Source organism: Polypterus senegalus, chromosome 18 (assembly GCF_016835505.1).
Source record: "Polypterus senegalus isolate Bchr_013 chromosome 18, ASM1683550v1, whole genome shotgun sequence".
Lineage (NCBI taxonomy): Eukaryota > Metazoa > Chordata > Cladistia > Polypteriformes > Polypteridae > Polypterus > Polypterus senegalus.
This window is the reverse complement of record NC_053171.1, coordinates 13,009,207-13,035,619: the sequence shown is the minus strand read 5'-3', so window position 1 is coordinate 13,035,619 and position 26,413 is coordinate 13,009,207. Positions and strand designations below refer to the sequence as shown.

The 26,413-nt window shown below is 42.5% G+C and overlaps 1 protein-coding gene across 8 annotated transcripts in view; it reads right to left on the bottom strand.

The window, feature by feature from the left end:
- epn1a (epsin 1a) overlaps positions 1 to 26,413 on the bottom strand; it is a 54,137-nt gene that overhangs the window by 3,846 nt on the left and 23,878 nt on the right. For 4 of the 8 annotated variants that reach the window (XM_039741625.1, XM_039741626.1, XM_039741627.1 and 1 more), the window contains 6 exons: positions 24,579 to 24,692; positions 19,196 to 19,267; positions 11,757 to 11,840; positions 5,494 to 5,848; positions 4,286 to 4,405; positions 3,990 to 4,193 (listed from right to left, as the gene is read on the bottom strand). In XM_039741625.1, coding sequence (XP_039597559.1) covers positions 3,990 to 4,193; positions 4,286 to 4,405; positions 5,494 to 5,848; positions 11,757 to 11,840; positions 19,196 to 19,267; positions 24,579 to 24,692 — 949 coding nt within the window. The remainder of the gene's footprint in view (positions 1 to 3,989; positions 4,194 to 4,285; positions 4,406 to 5,493; positions 5,849 to 11,756; positions 11,841 to 19,195; positions 19,268 to 24,578; positions 24,693 to 26,413) is intronic. The other 4 variants (XM_039741628.1, XM_039741629.1, XM_039741630.1 and 1 more) reach the window with 4 other exon arrangements.

Here is a 26,413-nt window from a genome sequence, read left to right as displayed (position 1 = left end):
ACCGAGCTTGCCTTTCTTCTTAGCCATTAAGCCAGGCCAGGTAAAAAATCATACACCAGGCCATGCCTGCCATCTATCACAGTATAGCTTAGGCCTTTATGACTTACTAGACCTTTTTAGTTTTCATGACTTTTTCTAGCCTACACGTGTAGTCTGTGGTTTTCCATACTAGGTCAAAAATCAATTTCCATTTCATTATTGAAGACTAACCCTGTGAACAGGCAGTTCAATGAATCTTAAGGGCCCGACTGTACTTGTCTCTCAGCTAACTTACCGCTGTCAATATCAGTGGAAGGCAATGTTAGCCAATCGGTAAGCCATTACTGGGCTGAACCCCTGACCAATGAATAAGGCGAGGAGGCAGGTCTACTATTCAAATGTCTGGTCGCGTTCACTTTTAGTTCACAAGGATGTTTTCAGGAAGTGGTTTATTAATAATATTTTAGTAAAAATACACACCATTAGGACGTTGTGAGGATATGACTGGATGAGTTGACAAGTATGCCACACGAGTAACTGGAATTTCCCATTAACTTTTTTGAGGTTGTTTGCTGTTGTGCAGCGTTTGTCACCACAGACCCTTATTCTATCAATAGTTTTGTTATCTCTGCTCTGCAAGAACATGTAAGATTAACTCTTTTAGGGCCAATGTCAACTTTTGTCGAAACACGAGGGGTTGAAAGTGGATATCGGGGCAGAAGGCAAAAGAAAGTTGTAAATGTTGATAAAACTCACCACTATGTTACAGGTAGACCCTCTTTGCTCAGAGGACTGTTAGACTCGTTGACTTGACATTGAAAACCCTGCGTGTGTGCGAGTTGTGTAGAGTAAGCTAGGTCTAGAATGGCATTTACATCGGGCGAGACAGTGAAGCAAATGCACAAAGCAAAATATTCTGTGCATTCAGCACATTATTGCTGAATCGGACTCTGTCTTATCAAACTCCAGTTTTGATACAAGTGATCTGGAGATCGAAAAACAAAAGTCCAGCGCCTGCTTCAACTGATTGGTCTCCAGCTGATCATAGTGCTGGATGCGCATGTGTAGCTGACGCGCCTAGGTAAACGTTCGCTCCGGGAGGAACTATACCGACATCGATCTGTGGGGGACAAGCCAACAACTGGAGTTCACCAACCGACGGGGCCTGCTGGTGGACAGTGTGGATTACCAGTCCTGAAAACTGTTTCAAGCAGTTTACCCCCCCCCAGTAAGTGCCTTTCAGCTTATGAGTGATGAGAAAAACAGGTATGTAATAGGGATGTGAATAGGCATACTATAGGGGCTCCTGGAACATAAAGCAAAGTGACCTTTGTCATAAATAAGCATTTTATGTTCAATTATGCATGAAACCATTGCTTTTTGGAAAAATATTCTGCCCTGGGACAAAAGGAAGAAAAAAACTATTGGTGTGGCAGAATGAGAGCACGAAAAAGTAATCAAATTAAAATAATGGGTTCAATTAACAGCGGAAATTTTCCAATAATTAAAAAATTGGTTGGACTGAAAATTGTAAACTGAGGAAATGAGTCAGAGACCTCCGAGATAAAAAGGAGTAAAAGATAAAAGAAAATATACTCCATCAGCGGCACTAACTGGCTCCTAATTTTAAAAGAGTGGCTGGAACTAAAACCTGCAGCCATGGTGGTCCTCCAGGATCTTTGCTCACGCCCCAACCCCCCCTTCTCTACATGGTGCAACTGAGCAATTGACTTAGAGAACAAAACGCAATCCAATAAACACACAATAGCTAATACAATAACAAGTCCTAAAGACTATTCATGAACCCCACCAACCCTGAAAGTTACAACACCGTGTGAAAGTCTTGGGCACTTGTGAAAAAACTGCTGCAACATGGGAATGTTTTCAAAAATAATGCAATGAACAGATTATTATTCAATACAATTCCACAAAAGTACAGTAGAAAGAAAAAAAGTCAAAGAAATCCACATTTGGTGGGACTCCCCTTTGCCTTCTCTTCAGTCCATTGTCATGTAGTTTCTGAAGGTCCTCGCTTGTCCGGTTGCTCCGCTGACAACTTTGGTCGTCTTACTTGTAATCCCAGGCTGGGATCAGTACTTTGGGGGGTCCATCTGTTGCAGGATTCCCTGTTATTCTTTGTATGATTGTGGCCTCGTGTTTGGGGTTATCATCATACAGCAGAAGGAAGTTGGGACTGACCAGACACCCACATGATGGACAGCAATCTGCCGGTACTTCTCAGCAGTGAGGGAGCTAAAGCTAACATCTCTGATCAGATCACCAACTCATGCTTGAGAAAATGCCACCCCCAAACCTGCAGAGAACCTCCACCAGGCTTCACTGTTGCCTGCAGACATTCATCCAGGTGCTGTTCTCCAGCCACTTGGTGGACAAAACTGCCTTCTGCTGAAGCCAAATCTTTCAAAATTTGCAATCCCAATCCTTGTATTTTTGTGCATAGGGGGAGTCGTTTCCCTTTATTTCCTCCTCAGAGGAATGACTTTTTGGCCACAACTTAATCAGAAGTGGTCTTCATGGATAAGACATAACCATACTGAAATTGGCGTACCAGGGGTCCCTGTGGTTTCTGGCAGTTCTGAGCCGATGGCATTTTTAGAACAATGCAGACAAGAACAGGCCACCCTGCCCAAAGCAGCTTACCAGTTCCGTCCACTGAATTCTTCCAAAATAACATCCAAGTTGAGTTTTGAAAGTCCCTTAAGCCTTACTGTCTACCACATTACTTGGTCTCTTATTCCAAGTGTCTATCGTATCATCCTAGTCGCTCTTCTCTGGACCTTCTCTTGTGCTGTTAATGTCCTTTTTGTAGCCTGGAGGCCAAAACTGCACACATGACTCAAGATGAGGCCTCACCAGTGTGTTATAAAAGTTGAGCAGAACCTCCTGTGACTTGTACTCCACACATCAAGGCGCTATATAACCTGACATTCTGTTAGCCTTCTTAATGGCTTCTGGACAATGGAAGTCGATAGTGTCAAGTCCACTACAATTCCTAAATCCTTCTCATAAGGTGGACTTTCGATTTTCACACCCCGCATAGTGTACTCAAATGACCTCCCATTACATGGCTGGACATTTTGTGATATTGAAGGGGAGTAAACTTGATTCATCTCTCATTTGCTGTGCACACCGTTTCTATAGTCAACCACAGTTTGCTTGTGCTTCTGCAGAAGAGATTGGACAGCGCCATCTGGAAACAAGAGACCTTGATGATGCAGCATGGACCCCCATGTGTCTCGTCGCTATACTCACTTTTGTCACAGTGTAAGCTTTGCAGGTTCAACCACCAACTCCACCTTTTTTGTCTGGTTGTCCCTGCCCAGTTTTTAAATTTCTCCACACAGCTGTTTGTTTCATTTCATCACTTTGGTTCCATCTACACATGACATTGCTGATCATCAGCACCTAGTTGTTAGATTTGCTTAATCAATCAGCGCACCATGTGTCTACAAAGGCCTCATGTTTTTGAATTTGTGCCCCATTGCTGCGCGAGTTTTCTTTCGTTAAGGACATTCAATTATCTTACTGCATTTTTGCAACAGGAATGCATGGAACTCTAAAATGCATTCTTTTCTACTGACACACCAATCCAGAAGACATGAAATGGCCATCGATGTCACATATCTGTGTGAAGTATCTCAAGTGCCCTGTAATTAACAGAGTAATACAAACTCTTCACAACATTATTTTCGAAAGCATTCCTGTTTTGCGGAATTTTTTTCCTCACAAGTGCCTCAGACCTTTGCACAGAACGGTACAGGAGGAAAAGGAAGCCCCTTATCTGAGCTGCGTCTTCATGCGGAATAAAAAAGCAAATTAAAACGTTTGTTTCACCAAAGCTGAGAGGTTCAGACACAGGGGAAGAGTAAGTGATTATATATTCTACAGGTTATTAAGAAAGAAAAGGGGTGACTTCGCATTTTCCATTATTGCCGATAGCATTTTCAGTCAGATTAATAATAAAAAAACAAACATAAATGATTGCTCACCTGAAAGGAAGGGATTTGAAGTGCCTGCTGATGTCGTTTTGGGTTTCTGGGAGACTAGAGAGTCCAGATCAACTAGTGCTGCATTGGGACCCAAGAAAGATTCTGGGGTCTTCCGGGAAGGAAGGGAGGCTCCAACCGCTGTAAAGTCAAACGAGTCAGGAGAGCGTGATTGTGGGGGAGCTGCATCTCCTGAATCGGAGTCCCCTGAAAGAAACCATAAAGAGAAACAGAGAGAGACAATAAGATGAGGCCGCTTGACAGGGGGCACAAAAGGAGGATCCGGCCGCTCTGCCAACCTGTGCCATTGGTGTGCTGTGCTGAAGTTCCCCAAGGATCACTGTTCTGTTCAGAACTCCAGGGATCATGTGGTGGAGGCACTGACGCGGACCCCCAAGGGTCAGAACTGGGAGGGGTCACTGTGGGGGAAAAAAATAAAAGTTGGAAGCCAGCATGAATGAAGTGTTAGTAATAAACAGAATTTTACACACATTTGTCCACATCTTGAGTTTGAGGTTTGTGGTAAACATTTGCGGTGCAGTGGTGACGTTGTACGTTGAGAGCGACAGATGTCACCATGAAGCGCTCCACTTACGGTGCTGAGAGACAGTCTCTGCGTGGCTAACTAAGGGAGTTCTCATATTAGCTCATGCTGCATGGTGACAGCTTCTGAGCCAGACATTGCAGGTTTGCAATGGACCACCAGCAATTCACTACAGAGCAAACCTTCAGAATGACGCAAGTCTACAGGAGTTCACTCGGCAACAAGAATGAGACTTGCACTGTGGACAGGTGGAGTGTTAGGGATGGTGTCGATCTGGACGAGAGCTCAGTTGATGTCACTGGGAAGCATTCGCGTTGTGGAGAGATGGTCTCTGCGAGGGTGTATAATGGAGTTTTCCTATTAGCTCACGGCTTCTGGGCCAGACGTTACAGGCTCGCAACTGACCACCGACAATTCACCAAACTGTGATGCTTCATGGCATGAGGCTACAACAATTCACTTGGTGATGAGTGGTTGCTCAGGAAAGATGGGAACTGACAGTAGCAGAGCACCGCTGATGTTACCAGGAAGCATTTCACAGTGTCGAGAGATGATCTCTACATGGGTGACTAATGGAGTTCCCCAATTATCTTGTGCTGTAAGGAAACTGCTTCTGTGCCAGATGTTGCAGGTTTGCAATGGGCCATCAGCAATTCATCACAGTGCAGATCTTTGAGGTGCAAGTCCATGGCAATTCACTTGGTTACCTCAGAAGCAGTCTCCTTACAGCATAAGCTAATAGGTGAACCCTTCAGAGGCCACTTCTCAACACTGCGAGTGGAGCGCTTCTTGGCAACATCAGCTCAGCTCTCTCCCACTTGGCTCCTATCTTCTCTGCGCAACATCGCCACTGCACATGGTAACGTAATCTTAATAATACGAAGCATGAAACAAATCCATTTTACGTGTGAAAGGAAACAGGATATACAAAATCTCCAAGATCAATTCCAACATTAAGCTTACCTGCTGCATTCCACGGGTCTGCTGAAGGTGCACTCTCACCCCAAGGGTCAGAAGTTGCTTTAGTGCTCTGAACAGCCGAAGGGGCCACCGTGCCCGCAGCCCATGGGTCAGCACTGGGCACTGGAGCACTCGCCCAAGGATCTCCTCCTCCTGCTGCTGCTGCTTTGGTGGTCGGTGCTGGTGCTTGTGCCTGACTGCCAGAGGCCCATGGGTCACTAGGTGCAGAGGGGCCTCCCCATGGGTCATTTGCAGCAGCTGCAGGGCCCGATTTGGAGGTCACGGCTCCAGTCCAAGGATCAGCTGTTGCCACTGAAGTAGCTGGGGTGAACACATCTGCCAGGTCCATGAGTGACGACTTAAAACAGAAGACAAGCATTGGTGAAACAAAGTGATAATTATCTGCCTTCCTTTTACATATTTAAAGACTTTTAAAATTTTAGCATATATATATACATATATATATATACATACATACACATATATACATACACATATATATATATATATATATATATACACATATATATACATACACATACATACATATATATATATATATACACATATATATATACACATATATATATATATATATACATATATATATATACACACACATACATACACACATACACACACATACATACACACATATATATATATATATATACTGCTCAAAAGAATTAAAGGAACACTTTTTAATCAGAGTATAGCATAAAGTCAATGAAACTTATGGGATATTAATCTCGTCAGTTAAGTAGCAGAGGGGTTGTTAATCAGTTTCAGCTGCTGTGGTGTTAATGAAATTAACAACAGATGCACTAGAGGGGCAACAATGAGATGACCCCCAAAACAGGAATGGTTTAACAGGTGGAGGCCACTGACATTTTTCCCTCCTCATCTTTTCTGACTGTTTCTTCACTAGTTTTGCATTTGGCTACAGTCAGTGTCACTACTGGTGGCATGAGGCGATACCTGGACCCTACAGAGGTTGCACAGGTAGTCCAACTTCTCCAGGATGGCACATCAATACGTGTCATTGCCAGAAGGTTTGCTGTGTCTCCCTGCAAGGGCATGGAGGAGATTCTAGGAGACAAGCAGTTACTCTAGGAGAGCTGGAGAGGGCCATAGAAGGTCCATAACCCATCGGCAGGACCAGTATCTGCTCCTTTGGGCAAGGAGGAACAGGATGAGCACTGCCAGAGCCCTACAAAATGACCTCCAGCAGGCCACTGGTGTGAATGTCTCTGACCAAACAACCAGAAAGACTTCATGAGGGTGACCCAAGGGCCCCATGTCCTCTAATGGGCCCTGAGCTCACTGCCCAACAGCATGCAGCTCGATTGGCATTCGCCATAGAATACCAGAATTGGCAGATGCACCACTGGTGCCCTGTGCTTTTTACAGATGAGAGCAGGTTCACCCTGAGCACGTGACATAAGTGAAAGGGTCTAGAGAAGCCATGGAGAACATTATGCTGCCTGTAACATCATTCAGCATGAGCAGTTTGGTGGTGGGTTAATGATTGTCTGGGGAGGCATATCCATGGAGGGTCACACAGACTGCTACAGGCTTGACAAAGGCACCTTGGCTGCCATTAGGTATCAGGATGAAATCCTTGGACCCATTGTCAGACCCTATGCTGGTACAGTGGCTCCTGGTGCACGACAATTCCTGGCCTCATGTGGTGAGAGTATGCAGGCAGTTCCTGGAGGATGAAGGAATTGATACCATTGACTGGCCACCACACTTTCCTGACCTAAATCCAATAGAACACCTCTGGGACATTATGTTTTGGTCCATCCAATGCCACCAGGTTGCACCTCAGACTGTCCAGGAGCTCAGTGATGCCCTGGTCCAGATCTGGGAGGAGATCCCCCACAACACCATCTGTCATCTCATTAGAAGCATGCACCGATGTTGTCAGGCATGTATACAAGAACACAGGGGCCATATTAAGTGCTGCATACAATTTGGAGTTGCTGCAATTCAATTTTGGCAAAATGGACTAGCCTGCCACATCATTTTTTCACTCTGATTTTTGGGGCGTCTTTGAATTCAGGGCTCTGTAGGTTGATCATTTTCATTTCCATCAAACGATGTGGCATCCTTTCGTTCCTAACACATTACCCAGTCTATATCAGTATAGATATCCAGGAGGATTTCTTTTTCCCCATTGAGATCTGATGTGTTTTCAAAGTGTTCCTTTAATTTTTTTGAGCAGTTATATATATATGCATACAGTATATACATATTACATACATACATACATATACTTTTTTAAGCATATTAATATTTTTATTGTAATTTATACATGTTTACTGCCTGATGGTACTTTTCCTTGGGACGGTGGCTTGCTTAGGCTAAGACCACATTATTAAGTTATCATTTAAAACCACAGACATCAGTATTAGTCTCCATGTTAGTCTTTTGTCCACACCACCCTGGCATTTTTAAAACCCCCAGAAATGGAGACTTTTGAAAATGCCCACCAGAAACATAGACTTGTGAAACTGCCGGCTGAGCGCTGCAACGTGGATGGGTAAAAAAAAACAGAGCTTGAAAATGCAGACTCTAATCACGTTCGGATTTGTTCAAGCTTATTACGTAGCCCTTCTCTGATTGGATTCTGCTCATTATAACATATTCCCTGATTGTTCACCCTTCATTGAAGAAAATCATATTCCAACATGGCGGTCAGAGAGGTGTTGCTTTCCATGTTGCTGGTAGTGTTGCTTACCTACATGCACCTAAGTTGCGTTTTGTACAGTTTGAATGCTGCATACACATGCAAAAAAAGCAAATAATTTGCCAGTCTTTACGGTTTTATGATAAATCCCATGGCTGGCATCATTACCATCCCTTCCAAGGATTTTTCCGTTGACATGCTCATGCCCAGCGCAGGCGAATGTCTACTGCAAATGCATTTTCAGGTGCTTTAGTGAGGAAGGGGATACTTTCATAAACGTTTATGCCATTTTTACATGAAAATGTAGTAGTGTGGACGTAGCCTTACTATTAGCAATAAACTACGGCATAAAGTGAAAGCTTGCTTTGCCCCCCACCCCACCAAAACTGATCGTCTATGGGGGAGAAGCGAAAGCTTTAGATTCATCAGATATTTTGATCTCCTGGTTTCAACAGATCTCGAAGTTTTAGTGTTTCCTGATATCGAAAACATTGATATCTTGATGAGGAGTGTGTGTGTGTGTGTGTGTCACAGGAAGGTCTAGAGCGAAAACGGCTGGACGGAGAAATTCCAAACTCGAAACTTGAGCCTGTTATGAAATGACGATGTGCCGATTGGTTTTTGAGCCAAATCGTGCAAGAGAAAGTGGGACTGGAGGAACCCTGAAATTAATTTTTGATAATATCTCGAATTATGGCAAATACCGTAATTCTGCAATTATTAATTCTTCTTTTTAATTGCTATCGTAATGACCTACTTTATGATCAGAAACAGGAGCACCAGAGCAGTAAACAATTACTGAAATGTTTTCTATAGAAGAGTTTGGGTTACTTGGTTCCTAGGGTGCAAATCCTGCTGATGCTCACGTCTGAGTTTTTTTTTTTGAAGCTGAAATAACACTGAAGACATGTCGGGGTCACATACAGTCCCCTGGGAACAGCAAGGCCAATGAATTTGTTTTTGCCGTGCACTGAAGACATTTGTGTGTGAGAGCAAAAGAGATCAGAATTTCAGCTTATTATTCCCAGGTATTTACATCTCAATATGTTGAACAACACAGAACAGAGCACATTTTGTATCACACCACCCTGTTTTTCAAGTGAGCAAAACTACTGGAATGTGACAAGCTGACAGGAGTTTCTTGTTCCCCAGGTGTGTCATCAGACTACTTTCTGAATCATTACGTAGCCCTGGATATCTACTCTCAGTCTAAGCTTTGGCTTTCAGCTGTAAAGACTTCATTTGTAAGTAAGAAGGGCAGACCAACATGAAGACCAGAGAGCTATCTATGGGGGAAAATGCACGGCATTCTGAAGCGGAGAAAAGGGACGAAATCCATCCGAGGTATTTCAAGAACATGGAGTATAGCCAGTACCACAATTTGGAATGTCCTGAAAAAGAAGGAAACCTCTGGTGTACTGAGCAACAGGCACTGAACCAAGGAAAACAACAACTGATGACAGAAAATGGTGAGAGCAGTAAAATCAAAACCCCAAAACAACAGTCCGTATGATCATGAACAACCTCCAAAAAGCAGGAGTGGAAATATCACAGTCCACACTGTTCCAAGGAAACTTGAAAGGAGAACAACGATACCAAGACCATACTGCAAGATGCAAACTACTCATCAGCCGTAAAAATCAGAAAGCCAGATTGAAATTGGCAAAAAAGTACAGAGAAGAGCCACAACAATTCTGAAATAAAGTTTTATGGACGGACTAGCTATCCCCCATGGCTCCACCCGCGTAGTCGTGAAACAGGACAAATTTAAAAATCAATAAATAAAAAAAAATGTAATTTTGGCCAAGCGGAAGGTAGGTACACTCCAACGTCAAACGTTGGCACTGTATCTGATTGTGTTTAGCTCTGACGGGAGTGTCCCCCTGCGTATGCAGAAGAGCACATGGCCATGATATCTCTGGCAATCAGCAGGTACCGTCTAAAACACACGTAGTTCTGATCTCTCTCTCAAAAATGTCAAACGTTACCCTTTAACAATCCTTAAGATGATAATGTCTGTTGAACAAACAGGTATCGCTTGCTAAGCGGAGGCAAGGTACACTCCAACACGTGGCGAGAGGTACAGGAACTCAAATGGAGGCTGGCGCTGAGTGAGGAGGGCCCCGTCTGGCTCCCTACTCCTGAGGTCCCGCCTTCCCCTCCCCTCAGCCCGCAGCCACTCTCTCGGATTCGCACAAAAAAAATCGGCGCCGCAAGCGAACTATGATATTTGCCGTGATGAGAGAAGTCACAAAAACAAATAGAATGTTCAAGCAAATTATAGAAAAAAAACACCACGATTTAAATCTGTCAAGTACTCTTGTTCGCTAGGTAAGCGGAGGTAAGGTACGCTCTGAGGCTGGAACGTGAGTGAGGAGGGCCCTGTCCCCTTCCCCTCAGCCCGCTGCGTCTCTCTCAGATTCACATAAATAAATCACTACCGCAAGTCAACGGTGATACTTAGCATGATGAGAGAAGTATAGAAAAAAAACTCAATCTAAATCTGTTAAGTAGCGGACAGACAGATATTGCATTGGGATGGATGGATGGATAGATAGATATGAAAGGCACTATATGATTGATAGATAGAAAGACAGATGGACAGACTTACCAAAGTGTGGGGAAAGAAGGGATCTCTGCTCATGATCCTAAACATACAGTACAAACACATTTGCTATCTCATGGCTTGGGCTTGCATGGCTGCTTCTGGGACAGAGGCAGTCATTTTACTGATGATGGAACTCATGATGGTAGTAGCAGAATGAACTCAGAAGTCTACAGAAACATATTGTCTGCCAATTTATGGAGAAAAGCATCCAAACTTATTGGGAGGATCTTTATTATGCTGCAAGACAATAACCCAGAAACACAATGCCACCTCAACAGAGGACTTTATCATGGTGGGGGGAACGGAAGGTTTTGGACTGGCCAGGTCAATCAGCAGATCTTAACCCAAGTGGACCTCATGAGGAGAAGACCGAAGGAAGAAACCTCACAAAACCGACAACTAAAAGATGCTGTGGGAAAATCCTGGAAAGTCAAATCCAGCACAGAAACAAGAAATCTGGTGAAGTCGATGGGTCGTAGGCTTGATGCCGTTATTGCGTGCAAGGGATATGCGATCAAATAGGTAAGTATTTCTGACTTGAAAACATTCTGTTTCAATATTTTTGCTCAATGGAAAACCAAGTGGCTTAATACAAAATGTGCTTGGTTCTATCTTGTTTAACATATTGTCAATACCAGGGAATAAAAGCTGAAAACACTGATCTCTCTTCTCATATTCACCTTTTGATCTCACACGCAAATGTCTCCAGTGCAAGGCATAAACAAATTAAGTGGCCTTGCTGCTCCAATACTGTAAAAAGACTGAACGTGATGGTCAGACAAACCAAACATCAAGCACTAAAGAAGGCTGCACAGCCCAGTGGCTAAAGCGCCAAATGGTAAACCAAAGGAAACTGGTTCAGTCCACCAAAGACTCCGTGGGCTAACTATGGAAATGTCTACAATTTTCAAATGTCTTAAAAAGGAACACACAAAATAAAATCTGCACTTCCCCGTCTCATTATACCTCTTCACTTTTGGTGTTGTCCCTCTTGCTCTCCTCGATTGCCATCTGCAGTCTTAGGTCATCACCTCGCCTCAAACGCTCCTCCTAAAAGCGAGAAGAAAGTGGTCAATGCTGATCTAAAATGGCAAAGGCTGCAGCTGCCCTACTGGCCAATGGCTGTCCGTCTCCGTTCACACTGGCTTTGGAAAGGTCAGCTTGTATGGAGATATTAAAAAACCAACAGGTTAGTGTGAGCAGTCAAGGTAGCAGGAGTAGTTTTCAGATTGGCGGTGAAAGCTACAGATTCAAAGATACATGACATTAATCAACAGAGATCATTGGCCATCTGACCCAACCCTGCAAAGGGAAAGAAATCAGGGATTTTGGAGACAGATGGGTAATGGCGGGGCACATCTACTTGCATGCAAATGCTTCATCAGGACAACTCAGCCGGACAATTCAAACTGAACTACTTCATGAGACGTCGACAACCCAACTCAACTCAACAAGCTGGTCTCCTGGCCACTGACTCTTAACTAATGCAAGTCAACATACCTTTCTTGATCTTCAGCCTTGGGAATCATAAACTATGGACCTCTGAACTTCAGAGATGTAATAGTCGCCAGCTGTCTAGGCCTCATACTGTTCCCTAAAATGCACCGCTGGAGCCTGATCAGCATTCACCATCCAGGGAATGTTCAGCAAAGGCTTCTTTACCCACAGGCCAGGGGGTCAGGTCAGGGTTACTTCATCCCAACATAGAGTCACACAAACACAAACTTGCACGTTTGGCAGGCAGTCGATGGGCTGAACTAAAGATATTGCTACACCAGACCAGGGGTTGGCGATGCATACTAACACCTTTCCTGCTTCCACTTAAGACCTTCAGAAAGAAATCCCACCTGACCTCAGTCCCGACTCCAGCTACGACATCACTTCCTGCTCCAGCTCTACCCCCCATGACACACCCCTTCCAGACTACCCTATATAAACCCACCAGGTTTTTGTGGACTCTGTCTGTTAAGACTACTTTTTTGCTCTAATGAGAAACCAAGTATGCTGGATGGATACCCCAAAACCTTTTTTTCTTGGATTCTGTCTCTCTTTCTTACAACGGATAGCAGAACTGGAGATAGTGTGTTTAATATTCTAGATAGGCCAGTGACCCCACTCAAATATGCAAAGACAGAGCAGACCACCTTTAAAAAAAAAAAAAATCAAACAATGTGTAAAATGCCTTTGCTAGACTTTGGGGAACTATAAAAGTCTTCTTGATGAGTGTAATTAGAACTAGCAACTCTAACTGACACCACACACTTCTCACACTCTTCACTGCTTTTGTGGTCATCACCAGGATGGAATTAGGCAACGGGAAGGCATTCATTTACTAATGAAGCCGCCAAATGCACAAACACTTCAATAAACTGCATGTTCCGGTAGGTAATAAACACCTCGTACAACGAGCAGAGTGGGCTGTTAATACAGTATCTATCTATCTATCTAAGCAGTTCAGCACTCGGCTGAAATGTTACGCGAACAAGCTACTTGATAGTTCATCCGTCAATCCACACATTTCTGAGCTACCTCATCCAGTTCAGGGTGTCAAAGCACCAGTGCCTTACCCAGAAAGACTGGGTGCAAGGTAAGTACCAACCATTGGTAGAGGCGCCACCAAACTTCAGACTATACTCACAAATAGACACCCACACTTACTCACAATTGGACAATTTGATACGCTCAATGTAGATAAGGAGTCCTAATCCAATACGGTGTCTGTAAAGTCTTCACTCCCTTGGCGGTGTTCACATTTTATGGCTGTACAACACTGAATCACAGAGGAGTTCATTTGGATTTTTTGACAGCCGAAAAAGATTCTTTACCGTTAAATGAAATCTCGACAAAGTGATTACAAATTAAGCACACACATAAAACACAAAATAATTGATCTCCTAAGTATTCATGTCCCTTATAACGACACCCCCAAGTCATCACTGGAGAAACCAACTGGTTTTGGAGGTCTCAGAATTAGTTCAATGTAGACCACCTGTCTCGGGTATCCATTGAATGTCATCCAAGTTCACCTGAATGTGGAAGGGCCAGCTTGTGGTGTGTCAGTATGGTGGGCTAACAGATACAATGAAGACAAAACTAACACAACAAACAATTCTGCGCAAAGGGGGATGTAGACAAGAAAATATCCAAGTCACTGAAAATCCAGTTAAATCAAGTTCCTAAGAAATGGATAGAGTATGGCAGAGCTGGAAATCCGCTAAAGCAGACCGTCCACAAAAAACTGAAGACGACGAGTGAGGGACCACCAAGAGAACTCTGAAGGAGTCACAGGCTACACTGGCAAAGATTGTCAAGACTGTGTAGACAACAACTGGGCCCAGTGCAAAGAGGTAAAAAAAAATGCAAATGGCATCTTGGCAGAAGGCACAGGAGAGGTTTTAGAAGTCAGCAGGAAGAAGGATCTATCGTCAGAAGAGACCAAAATTGAGCTTTTTGGCCATCAGACTAAATGCCACGTTTGAACACTGCTCCATATCAAAAGCACACTATGCCTGCTGTGAAGAACGACACAGAATGACGGCCATGTGGAGATGTGCAAAGCTGACAGACGGAGAGCGACCTTTGGCCCACTCGTTCCGAGCGAACTGCTCCAGCGTTATCAGGTTTGAAAGGGGTCTTCTCCTGACTGCACGCTTCAGTTCTTTCCATAAACGTTCAATAGGATTCAAATGAGGGTTCAGAGAGGGCCACTTCAGAACGGTCCAATGTTTTGTTCTTCACCATTCTCGGATGCCTACAGCTGTGTGTTTTGGCTCCTTATCCTATTGGAGGACTCACAACCTGTGACTGAGGCACAGCTTTCTGACACTGGCAGTGCATTTTGCTCCAGAATGTTTCAATAGTCTTGAGATTTCATTGTTCCCTGCACAGACTCAAGGCACCACCTTACAAGACGCAGCAAAGCAGACCCAAAAAATAACCGAGCCTCCTCCACGTTTCACAGTAGGTATGGTGGTCTTTTCTTTGACAGCTTCAAGTTCCCATCTGTGGACATCAAGCTTATGTGACTTGCCAAAAAGCTCAAACTGTGTCTCATCTGTCCATAGGACCTTCACCCGGAAGCACTGTGGCTTATTAATATGGATTTTAGCAAATTCCAGTCTGGCTTTTTTGTGTTTTTCTTTCAACAGTGGAGCCCTGCTGGGTCTTCATTCGTCAATTGAGCCCTCTGTCACTCAAAAAGCAATGGATGGTGAGATCAGATACTGACTGACCTTGGGGCTCAGCTTTGCAAGTTGTTCTTGGCATTCTGTCTACCATTCTCATGAGCCTTCTGCCCATTCCGGGGTTGACTGTCCTCTCCAGGGAGGTGGGCTACAGTCCTGTGGACCTTGAAATTCTTAATGACACGTGTGTCACAGGAAAATCAGGTTGCTTGGAGATGATCTTCTAGCCTTTGCCTTTAACGTGCCTGTCTATCATTTTCTTTCTGATGTCCTCAGACGACTCTCTCCTTTGCTTTCTCTGGTCCACGTTCAGTGTGGGACACATGATGGTCACCCAACGGCAGAGTGACGACCTTTCTCCATTTAAAATCAGCTGAATGACACGATTGGAGATGTCTGTGATACAAATTACATCAAATGTATGATCTTTTCCAGGGGTCCCAAAAGATGTGTCCAGGCCATTTTAGAATCTCTTTGTAGAATAAGCAACACTTGATCTCTTGTCACGCACACTTTGCTTAACTCGAGGACCAATCATGCAGGTACACAGGGGACAATGGCTTCTTATTTCATCACATTTTAGGAGGCATGTGGCACTTTTCTTATGAGCTGAAAGGGGACCAACAAATTTGTCCACGTTTGTATGCATAGTTACATTTAGTCCACTGTGCAGAATATCAGTTTTAACATTAAACAGTCTTTCTATTAATCAGTGTGAAAAAAGCTAAATTAAATCCACGGAGATTCAAGGTTGTATAATAGAATACGAAAACACCTGACGGGGTGAATACTTTAAATAAGCAAAGGGCAATGGATTTTGCTGACGAGATTAACATCTACCTGTTTTTGTAAAAGAAAACTTCATATTAAATCTTTGGTGGACCTCTATTGCAAAAAAAAATCACAGGATCTCGGAAGAATCCAGCAGTGTCAAGGTAAAGTTCACGTCTGACGAGCCACACTTACTTATCATGACACGGCAGGAGGCAGACGAACAGCGTGTGGCAGCCTTTATGCGAGAAAATAACTTAAAAAATTATTAGGAAGACCCCTTTGTTAGCCGACCGTAAACTTTCTTGCACACAGGCAGAGTGCGGCTCGGGTCGTTCATGCAAAAGGCGTCAGGTTGCAAGTCAAGTTGGCTTACAGTGCAATGGCGAATGAAGGCCAAGACATGAAATTCCTTTATCTGCAAGTTGAAAACAAAAACTAAAGAAACGGATGTCGTCAATTGTTACTGCAACATTGCTGTGATCTCAGTCAACAGAAGCCATCAATATGTCAACATAATTTAAATTTAAAAACAATTTGTACCTAATCCTTCACTAATGAAGGTGCATCATTGCTCATTCATAAAACTAATCGTTCAAACAAACATTTCTCACATTATAATCCTAATTACAAAAGCTATAACATAACTCCCACTCTACGCAGTAAGCATCAAGAGACCAATTTACACATACATTACCAGTCAAAAATGTTAGAACACCTTAGTTTTTATGGATGCAGTTTCATGTCATAATGTTTAATGAAATAAAGGCATTGGTCAGGTTAGGTTGGGGAGCAAGCGCTGGAACAGCGTATTGCCGCACCCACCACATGATGAAACAGCTCAGGATTCTGGTTGGCAACCCCCCAGGCAGACACGCGGTCCCATCCCACCATCTGGAAATGACCCTCTACCTGCCGCAGCCAGGTGTTACTTGGGCGTCCCCTTGGCCTGCTCCAGCCACCCAGGTCCCTAACAATGAGGATCCTGTGAGCAGGATCACCCTCTGGGAAATGCGCCACATGGCCATAGTGCCGTAACTGACACTCCCTCACAATGCAGATAATGTGCCTCATTGGGGACTCCGTGAACAACCACTCGTTCTACACAAAGTCAAACCAAAGTTAAGGACTCTCTGGAGATACAGTACTGAAGGAGACCAGTCTTCATCTCAGGTCACTGGATGGCATCCATGTCTCACAACCACATAGCAAGACAGGAAGCACCAGGACTCTAAAGACCTTCATCCTTTTGCAGCGATATCAGGAGCGCCATAAAACCCTCTCCAGCGACCTCATGATCCAAATGTTCTCCCAATCCGTCTACTGACTTCATAGGAAGAGTCGCCAAAGACATGAATGTCGCTGCCGAGGTAAGTAAACCTCTCGACGAGGTTGACAGTCTCTCCACAGACAGACGTACTGCTGATGGCCGTGCCTATGAAGTCATCGAAGGCCTGGATGTTGGTTTTTATCAGGATATTCGAAAGCCCAGTCTCTCAAGAGCCCTGACCAGAGCCTCAATTGACTCCACGAAGATAACAGCATCATTGGCAAAGTCCATGCAAGCATTGAACATGACGAATCCCAGAATCAACTGGGAAAAACACAGAGGTTCTGCCTTCACTCTGCTCTGCACAGTACTCACAGTACCAGTGGATAGGTCAGCCATGATAGACCAAATAAAACAATGACAAATAGTCCATCAAGGAATCATTAAGTGTACAAAACAAAACTTTTTGATTCATCAAAGTAGCCACCATTTGCTGATATAACAGCCAAACACACATGTGGCAATATTTCTATAAGGGAAATCAAATATTAGTCAGAAGGATCTTCCCAATGCTGTTACAGAAGTTCCCACAAATGAGTTGCACTTGTAGGTTGCTTTCCTTTCGCCCTCTGTACAGGTCATCCCAAACTAACTCAATGGGGTTTAAGTCCGGAGACCATGCTGGGAAGTTCATGTCTTGAGGTGCACCTTCTTGCACTTTTCTTTTAACGTAGGTCTGACATCGCCTGCAGGTATGCTTTATGCTTTCTTACTTATGTCCCTTAAGGAATTGCTTTATCACTGCCACTCGCCCTGTTAAACATGCAGCACAAAGTCTCCTCCTCACATTACAAACTGACACTTGGCTTTTGTCGACCTGCACTGTTTAGCTGTGCTTGATGCAGTTGTGTTGTACGGCCCCTGAGATCACGCAAGCTGGTGACCCTCAGAAACTTGACTTCTGATTGGGTGGGGGGTTTGGATCTGCCAGGCCTCCACCTATCAGAGTTTCTTCCAGTTTCTAGTTGCGTTTGGATTGTGTGGGACACCACTGGACTCACTGACACTTTGATCATTTTGCAATTTCTCCAAATGAAAGGCCTACACTTCTAAGGGTAATAACGCTCAGTCTCATTTCATTTGTTAATTGCAGTTTTCTACAGTGACATATTTTCCAAGTGGTACTCTAGAGGGTGTAGTAACACAGTCTGTTCCAACTCTTCTTTAACACAGAGTTTTTAAGTAATCTACAGAAGTTGGGACACTTGTGCAAATTGTTTGCTTCAACTTGTAAAGCTTCATTTACTTGCCTTACTGCAGAATATCTGTAAGTTGTAATAACCTATTAGTTGTTCCCTGAAGGCCCACTTGTATATTCTGACATTTTGTTTTTTCATTTTATTGCTAACCTTAACTTTAAATTTAAGCCTCTGTCAGTTTACTGCTTATTTTGTATATCAACTGATACGATTTGAAGAAAAAAAAAAATGGAAAAACTGGGATGTTCTAAAACTCTTGACCGGTAGTCCAAACCTTTTTACTTTTAATCAAGTCAATTTAATTCTTAAAGTCGCCTGTAATTCATAGGAAGGCCACCATTCATTAATAAAAAACTCCCAAGGTAAACTGTAAAGCAATTTCCCTATAAACAGGATGCCTCATGGCACAGCCAGGGAAAAATAAACTGACTCAGCCCCCTGGCCTCTCCAAAGTCATAATTCACATAGTGTGCAATAAAATCACTTGGCTGAAAAACAAGCATCACATGGAAGCTGGTGCCAAAGTGGCCAATCTCACTTCCTACACTTTGTAACAAGTAAGCAGCCTGGAGAAGCACCATAACATTAGAAACAAAGCGCCATGCGTATCTGGCATCACGTCTGCTCTCTATAAAACAAAACAAAAATCAAAAGCACTCAGTTTTAAGCACACACACACACCCCAACAAATACAAGCACACACACCCAAGAACTAGAAAATCAACTAATTGTAAGAGTTTGTTGTTTTCATGCAGGACTACATATTGATCAAATGATTAGGCTGTTAGACATTAGTTGGATTTAGTCTAAAAGACAGCGAGAAAGACAGACAAGAGGAAGAGGAGGAGAAGAAGGTGGTGTTAATGGCAAGGGGAAAGAAGCCCTCAACCATAACCTCCTGCTCCTGCTGTAACCTCTGACCTTGACGTGCTCCTCTCGGCTCAGACTGAGGGCCAGTCGCAGCTGAAGTTCCTCATCGTTTTGGGGGGCTAACTGGGAAGGGGTTTGGAAGAGAGACAGAATGAAACACTGTTGAAGGTAATGAATGCCTTTGAAAGCCCGGCGGGTGCTTCAATCCCACAACCAACCCCACCAGCACCAAACACAGCAGCACCCACCACAGAGGCCCAAGAAAACAGTTGTTAACAAGATGCAGTCCCCTTCCATTCTTTATCTGGACACTGCCCTTCACTAGCACTGAGACTGACAGTTCAGGTGTCAACCGCATTGACTATTGAAAAGCAGCCAATAAAGACTTTAAAATAAAACAAAACAATCACTTCTCAGTGGTTTAACCCATTAAACTCAGCCCCACTGTTTTGGACCCACAAGTGGGACCAAGCAATGATGCCAAATTTTTAGGAAGTGCATAAAATCATTGCTATGAATAAACTATACTGTTTTGATATTAGAATGCTGTTTTGCATACTCCGAAACCACACTGCAATGTTTTTTGTTTTTCTCTTCAAAGGCTGCCAATTGCTGTGTCACAACAGCACCTGACAAAAAATGGCTTTCTTCAACATCCCAATTCAATTGTGTAAAATTGAATGGACAGACTACTATCTAAATAAGAGGGAGATTTCAACTTTCAAATTACATTAAAACCTACTTTCTACATTTCAGAATTTGTCTCTCCTTTTATTTTTTTGTCAAGACTAGGGGGCTACGCTCGAGTGATTTTGCAGTTCTGCTGCTCGCATATGGGTAAGTGGAGGTACAATTTAAACAGATTGTTATTCATGCATAATAGAACTAACTATTTTACATTACAGCGACTAATTAACCATATTAAAAATTTGTAAAACGGAATAATTTGAAAGTAAATTATGTTTCATGTTGCGTTCAAGTTTTTTGCTGCATCATACGATTACGTTCTGTTTGGCTTTGAAATTAACACGCAAATATTTTTTAAACTTGCACTTTTACTGTAAAACTTCAGTAAAAACAATTTTTTGAATTCAATTTTCGTCAATATCACGTTGAATTTTGATTCTGTGTTTGGACTTTCATTGTGACAGCGCAATGTATAAACTTTCCGTGTGAGAATTTCATTTCTTTCTCTCTAATAAATAAACTGACTTTTTCGAATGTTTGTCTCTGAGATTTGTTAATTGTCATAGGAAAATCTATTATAATGGGAAATGGTTAACGTTTTAATATGAACGGCATTTCAAGATCTCCTTTGGTGTCTAATGTTATCCCCTGAAGATGTACTACATTACTTTTCTTGGATACATCTTTCTTTCAACAGTAATTCGTGCAGTGGAAGACCAGACGGTGTTAACGGTTGCAGATATTCTATGGGATATTGTAAGTTGATGTTTTCAACTTCCACACGATCACCACCAACTGTTTCAGCATATTCTATTGTTATACATTTAACCAATTTGCCATGTAACCGATCGACAATTTTCGCATTAATTCATTTGACTTCATCGTTTCTCAGTGCTAGGATTGCTCGTGTACTCATTTCTTCTGGTGATATCCCTTTGTGATAAAATTCATCAATAAGATTTGGACATGTCTTCTTTAATTGGGAACTTAAAATGAGGAAAACGTTAAAATTTATAAGAGCTGAGAGAGCAGGAAGTGTGTCTGACAAAAGCATTCACACAAATGAGATTTTAGTGGACCGTGTGCATGTTTGAATATGGTTGAGAGGAGGGCGAGATTTGAAACAATCTCATGTCAAAAGTCTCGTCTTGCAGGACTTGAAACATTTTCTTCAAAAAAGTCTCGTCGCAGGATTTTTTTTATATAATAGAGAGATGTTTTTGAATCTTTCAACTATTAGTGTTGTAATTTGCATACACAGTATCATTTCTTTACCAACTATGTATGTTCCGACAGTAAGGTCTGCCCTTCAAAATGACACATGGGTCATTAATAATGGATGTGTACCTTACGGGCACTTATTATAAAACAAAGCAGAATGTGAATATTGAACAAAGGATGATGAAGTTATAGCCAGTTAAATCAAAGTAGCAGAAAATGGACAAAAATAAGGCCGTGCTTAATCGGTTAAAGGAAGCAAATCTTGGAGGAGACGGGACTGGGAGCAGCACAGTGGCCCTTTGATTCAAATCATGGCCTAAATGCCACGCAAATGATCCTCACCTGGTCAACTCTGTGGGACTTCTATGCATATTCTCGCTTTCTCCCACATCCCAAAGACATGCCGCTGTAGTGCACAATAATGTCAGTCTACCTGGCCCTAGTCTTTAAAATTCAAATATGTATTGTGGTAGGCTGCTTTATTTATGCAAGAAACAGTCTCTGGCTTTGAGAGAAGGAAATCCTCTTAATAGAGATAAAACATCTAACCTAGTGTTTCCCAACCTTGGCCCTGTGACTGCAGGTTTTTGTTCCAACCAGAATCCTAATCAGTGACAACACTGATCTCATTTAATCAGCTGTCATTCAGAAAAGCACAGCAGCATGAGTTTTACATTTTAAGACATTTAGAAATATTTCTGATTTTGCTACCGATTTAAAATGCTTAATTCTCTTTTATTTCATTATATTTTGCCCATTCTCTGTGCAGTTTTCCACCTTTGTTTTATCTTATTAATGACAATTAAAAAACGAGCAGAGCAGACACGCTGGCAAACAACACTGAATAATCAAAGGCTGCAACTACTTTAGCATCAGACCCACTAATTAGTAAATAATGGATGAAGTAAACAATTAGAACACCTAGAAAAACAGAATGAAAATCAAGATGAAAATATTGTTAAAAAGAAAAAAAAATATTCCCATATAACTGCTTGGTACATATATATTATATATGTATAATTATATATATATATTTTTTTTACCAAACTTAGTTTTCTAATTTCTATATTGTTCCCAAAACACAGAACTTGGGAAATAACACAGCACTTAATTAGCCCAGGAGTCCAAACAGAAGCTGGTTGGAAGAATAACCTGCAGCGACAGGGAGGCCACAGGGCCGAGGTTGGGAAACACTGCTCTAACCATTTGTTCTAAGAGTAATGGGTGCACCACTACATTTTCATTTAAAAAATGCAGACATTCGTCTCCATTTTTGCCTTCTGTCCACATACCCCAGTGTTTTCAACCCCTGAAAACAGAGACTTTTGAAAATACCCTCCAGAGCTGTAAATTTCTGAAAATTTCACATTGTCACATTGTGGATGGGTGAAAACGGACAGCTTTGAAAACACAGACTCAAACTGCACTCTGATTGGTTTATGCTTATTACATGAACTTTCCCGGATTGGATTGCTCGCCTTGTACTCATGCACTACTTTCAATAATAATTCCACTTCAACATCAGTCCAAACAAAACAATGTTTTTCTGTTTTGTTTCTTGTATTCTCCATTGCTGTTCTCCACACTTCCTCTTCCTGTTTCAGCTGATGCCCGGTGTAGGCAAGCGGCTACATCATATGCATTTTCGGTTGGTTTAATGTGGGTGGAGATACTTTATCATAAACGGTGTGAAAACACTAGTGTGCATGAAGATCATTATAGTTAGTATGAGAACCTTCTGTAAGAGGCAAAAAATCTGCTCCATGACAACCGGAAACTTCTTTTGGGAGAGACTCCTTTTTTTATCGACGTGACAGCCTGCATCCAAACAGGTTCTGCATGAGGGTCCTCTCCGACAATATCTAAAATGTAATCTGTCTTTCGTCACTACTTAGCTTTACTTGTAATGTTCACTATAATCCCATGTTAGGATGTGATAATTCTGTAGTGGGTTCACCTATAGATGTGCACGGTTTTAGCAGAGTAATAACGGACCATACCCTCACTATTACTTTCCAGAATAATCGGTATAAACGTGAAAATCTTAATTACCATTTCGCCTATGCTGTAGATGAGCATAGTATTAGAACACAACAGACCATAGTTTAAACAGTTCACAAAGGTATAAAAGGCAGTGGTTAAGCGAGTACTTTCTTGAGCCGATTAAACTGTAAAGAGGCCCATTTCGGTACTTTCGTGTCTTTTGAACTTCTTGCTATGTCGCCATTAAGAAGTGTTGCAGTCTATCACATTAAGCGTTATCAAGTCAAGTCAAATTGGGAAGCATGCACTGGTACAGCACATTGCCGCACCCACCACATGACAAAACAACTCGGGATACCAGTGTGCAGCCCCCACCTCCCAGGCAGACATGCGGTCCAGTCCCATCCTCTGGAAATGACCCTCTATCAGCCGCAGCCAGGTGTTACGTGGCCGACCTCTTGGCCTACTCCAGTCACTCCGGTCCCCAACAATGAGGATCTTATGAGCCGGATCACCCTCTGGGAAACGCGCCACATGGCCGTAGTGCCGTAACTGACGCTCCCTCACAGTGCAGGTAATGTGCCTCATTCGGGACTCCATGAGCAACCGCTCATTCGACACAAAGTCAAACCAACGGTACCCAAGGATTCTCCGAAGAGACACAGTACTAAAAAGGAGTCCAGTTTTTTCTGCACCTCAGCCTATCATGGTTGTTGAACCTGAGATCCTTGACTTGCTTACTGTTGTTTTACACTGGAACTGTTAAGCATCCACTGCAGAACATTTCCTTCTTTTACCGTTTTAAACTGGCCACAAGTACAGAGACTGCTACTTGTCAAAACTCCACACGGGCAAAAATATGTTTGAACCTATTCTCCCAAAATTTGCCTGGGTATTCTTCTCACACCTCAATAATAAACATGATAAGTGAACTGTCAACTCCAAACTGGCCTGTACAAGTGAATGTGAGCATGAGGGTGTCCTGCAGTGCAGTGGTGCCCTTTCCAGGTTGGTTTCTGTCTTGTGCCTTGTGCTGTCAGGATAGGAGGCATCCCAAAGCTATTAGCTGGATAAACAGGTTAGAAAATGGATGGACAGACAATCAACTGTAGGAGAAATTTGAACACTTGGTTTTCATATCGAGTCCATGAATGGTGTGTTTATTAGCCAGTGATCCATCTCACTATCGTTTCTAATTCCCTCACTGAACATGCCACAGATTAAAATAAATGCAGCTCATAGTTTATTGCTCACATTGTTGTATTCTCAAAGCATGCATTAATTGTGTTTTCTTTTTCTGAATTCATACCATAACAAGACAAAAAAATTTAATAACACTTGAATTTCCTCACTTTAAAACATAGGAAGATTTTAAAATAAAATACATGATTCTCACAATACTGAAATTCAAGCCCTACTGAGACTAAGCAAAAGACCAGGGTGGGAGAAATCTACAGCCCGTAGACTGGACCTGACCTACTAGCTAACTATAAACTTGCCCTTGAGATTAACAGTAAGTTGATATTTTTTTGCCATATCCTACTTTTTTTGGTGCTGTTTTTCTTTCCATTTCGTTACTCCTGCTGTTAGAGGGTTCACGAACACAAATACGATTTGATTCACTGGAAGTTGTAGGTCCATCGTACTGTGAAGGAACCTGCGCCAAAATGAGCAGAGTGAAGAAGTAGAATTTTGACAGTGAAAGCAGAGTGCTCCAGCAAAATACTTTTTCCGCACATGTTGGAACAAAGGTTATATGATTAATTCATATGCAAAAGTGGTACAGTGATCAAAGAATGCAATCTCAGTTGGCATTTTTTCTACCAAATTTGCTAACTATGATGTCAATCTGTAGCTAATATGAACTTCCAAGCCACCCACCAGTTATAGGCTATACTTTTCAATCCTTCTATAGTCCAACAGGCCAGCACAAAGACCGGCTACCTGCTTGGACATAAAACTGCCAAACAAACCAAGCTGGCATGCGATCTCAAAAGACATGACCAGCCACTCATTCGTACATCTCTCCGCCCTCAGCCCACGAGACGTTTCACACGTTTAAGCACAAGAAAAAACAGTAAGTGTCTCACAGACTTGCACTGAAAATTTTCTGCTGACATTCAAGAAAAAACAGTAAGTGTCTCACAGACTTGCACTGAAAATTTTCTGCTGACATTGGTGTCTCGTCCTCTGACTTCTGGCTATGAGGCATCAGCACGAGAACTACGGCTGAAACTGATCAATTAGCAGTGTGACACAACTCTGAAGGAAAAGCTGCATTTTGTAAAGTTGAATGAATTGTTTTCCTTGATTCAACAAGGAGCACAACATTTTCTGGTGTTATTTGGATCTACTGTATGTCTAAAAATTCAGCATAAAGCCCGTGTTTTCAAGTGATTTTCAGCCATGACCTTCATTTAGATAATCTTAGCTAGTCGACGGCGGGATCATGTGAAGCTGATCGTCTGATGTGACATCCCTAACAACTGAGGCCAACTAGTCTGCTACGGTAAAGTCAAATGGGTCTGATTTTTCTCATGGGCCGGAGGGGTGGGCTCTTTACACGTGAGAGTCGTTAACCGATGTGTGTTCAGCTGGCAGTACAATGCATAGAATGTAGTGACAAAGAATAAGGAACACGCATGTTTTGAACCTCACAAATAGAAAGGAAGTGCGTATGTAATAAAACCGAACGGAAAAACGAAAGAAGGGCAGAGACTGTGGCTGTAGGCACCACAGCTATTAACCATCCATACAGCGGCAGATCCTTTAAGCGGCATGGCAGCTATGAACCTCACATACAGAAGAGCTCAGTTTGTTTGATGGCTCACATTCTACATCCCTCAGTAGAACAGAAAAAAAGAAATAAACAAATTTGATATGTTTTTAAGCTTTTCCTCCATGCATCATAGTCTACAATGTAAAGTGCCAATGCAAGGAAGATATTTTTTTTAAATTTATAGAATGTGCTTAACTGTTTTGCGGGGCAAATGGATACATGCCATATTTGTAAAGAAATAACTTTGACCTGAACAATACTGAACTTATCCCTCAAATGTTAGGTTGGTTGATAAATCAAATTGTGGCAAGAACAGCAAATAAAACCCCTTTATGAAAGGCTAGCCTCCCTCCCCAATTCAAACAATAGACGGTGAGGGTCTTTGATGTTTCCCAGACATCTTGATGTCATGAGCAGGTCCTGGAGATGAAAATGAGACAAAGATATTTCTGAAGTGCGAAAGTGAACAATGTGTTCTCAAAGAAACAGAATGCTACACAAAAACTGTGACATGGCAACCGGAGAGCAGAATAAACCCACTAATCTACTGGCCCCCGAGGAGGGAAAAGCTGATCTATTCCAGTAGCACTGGGCACAAG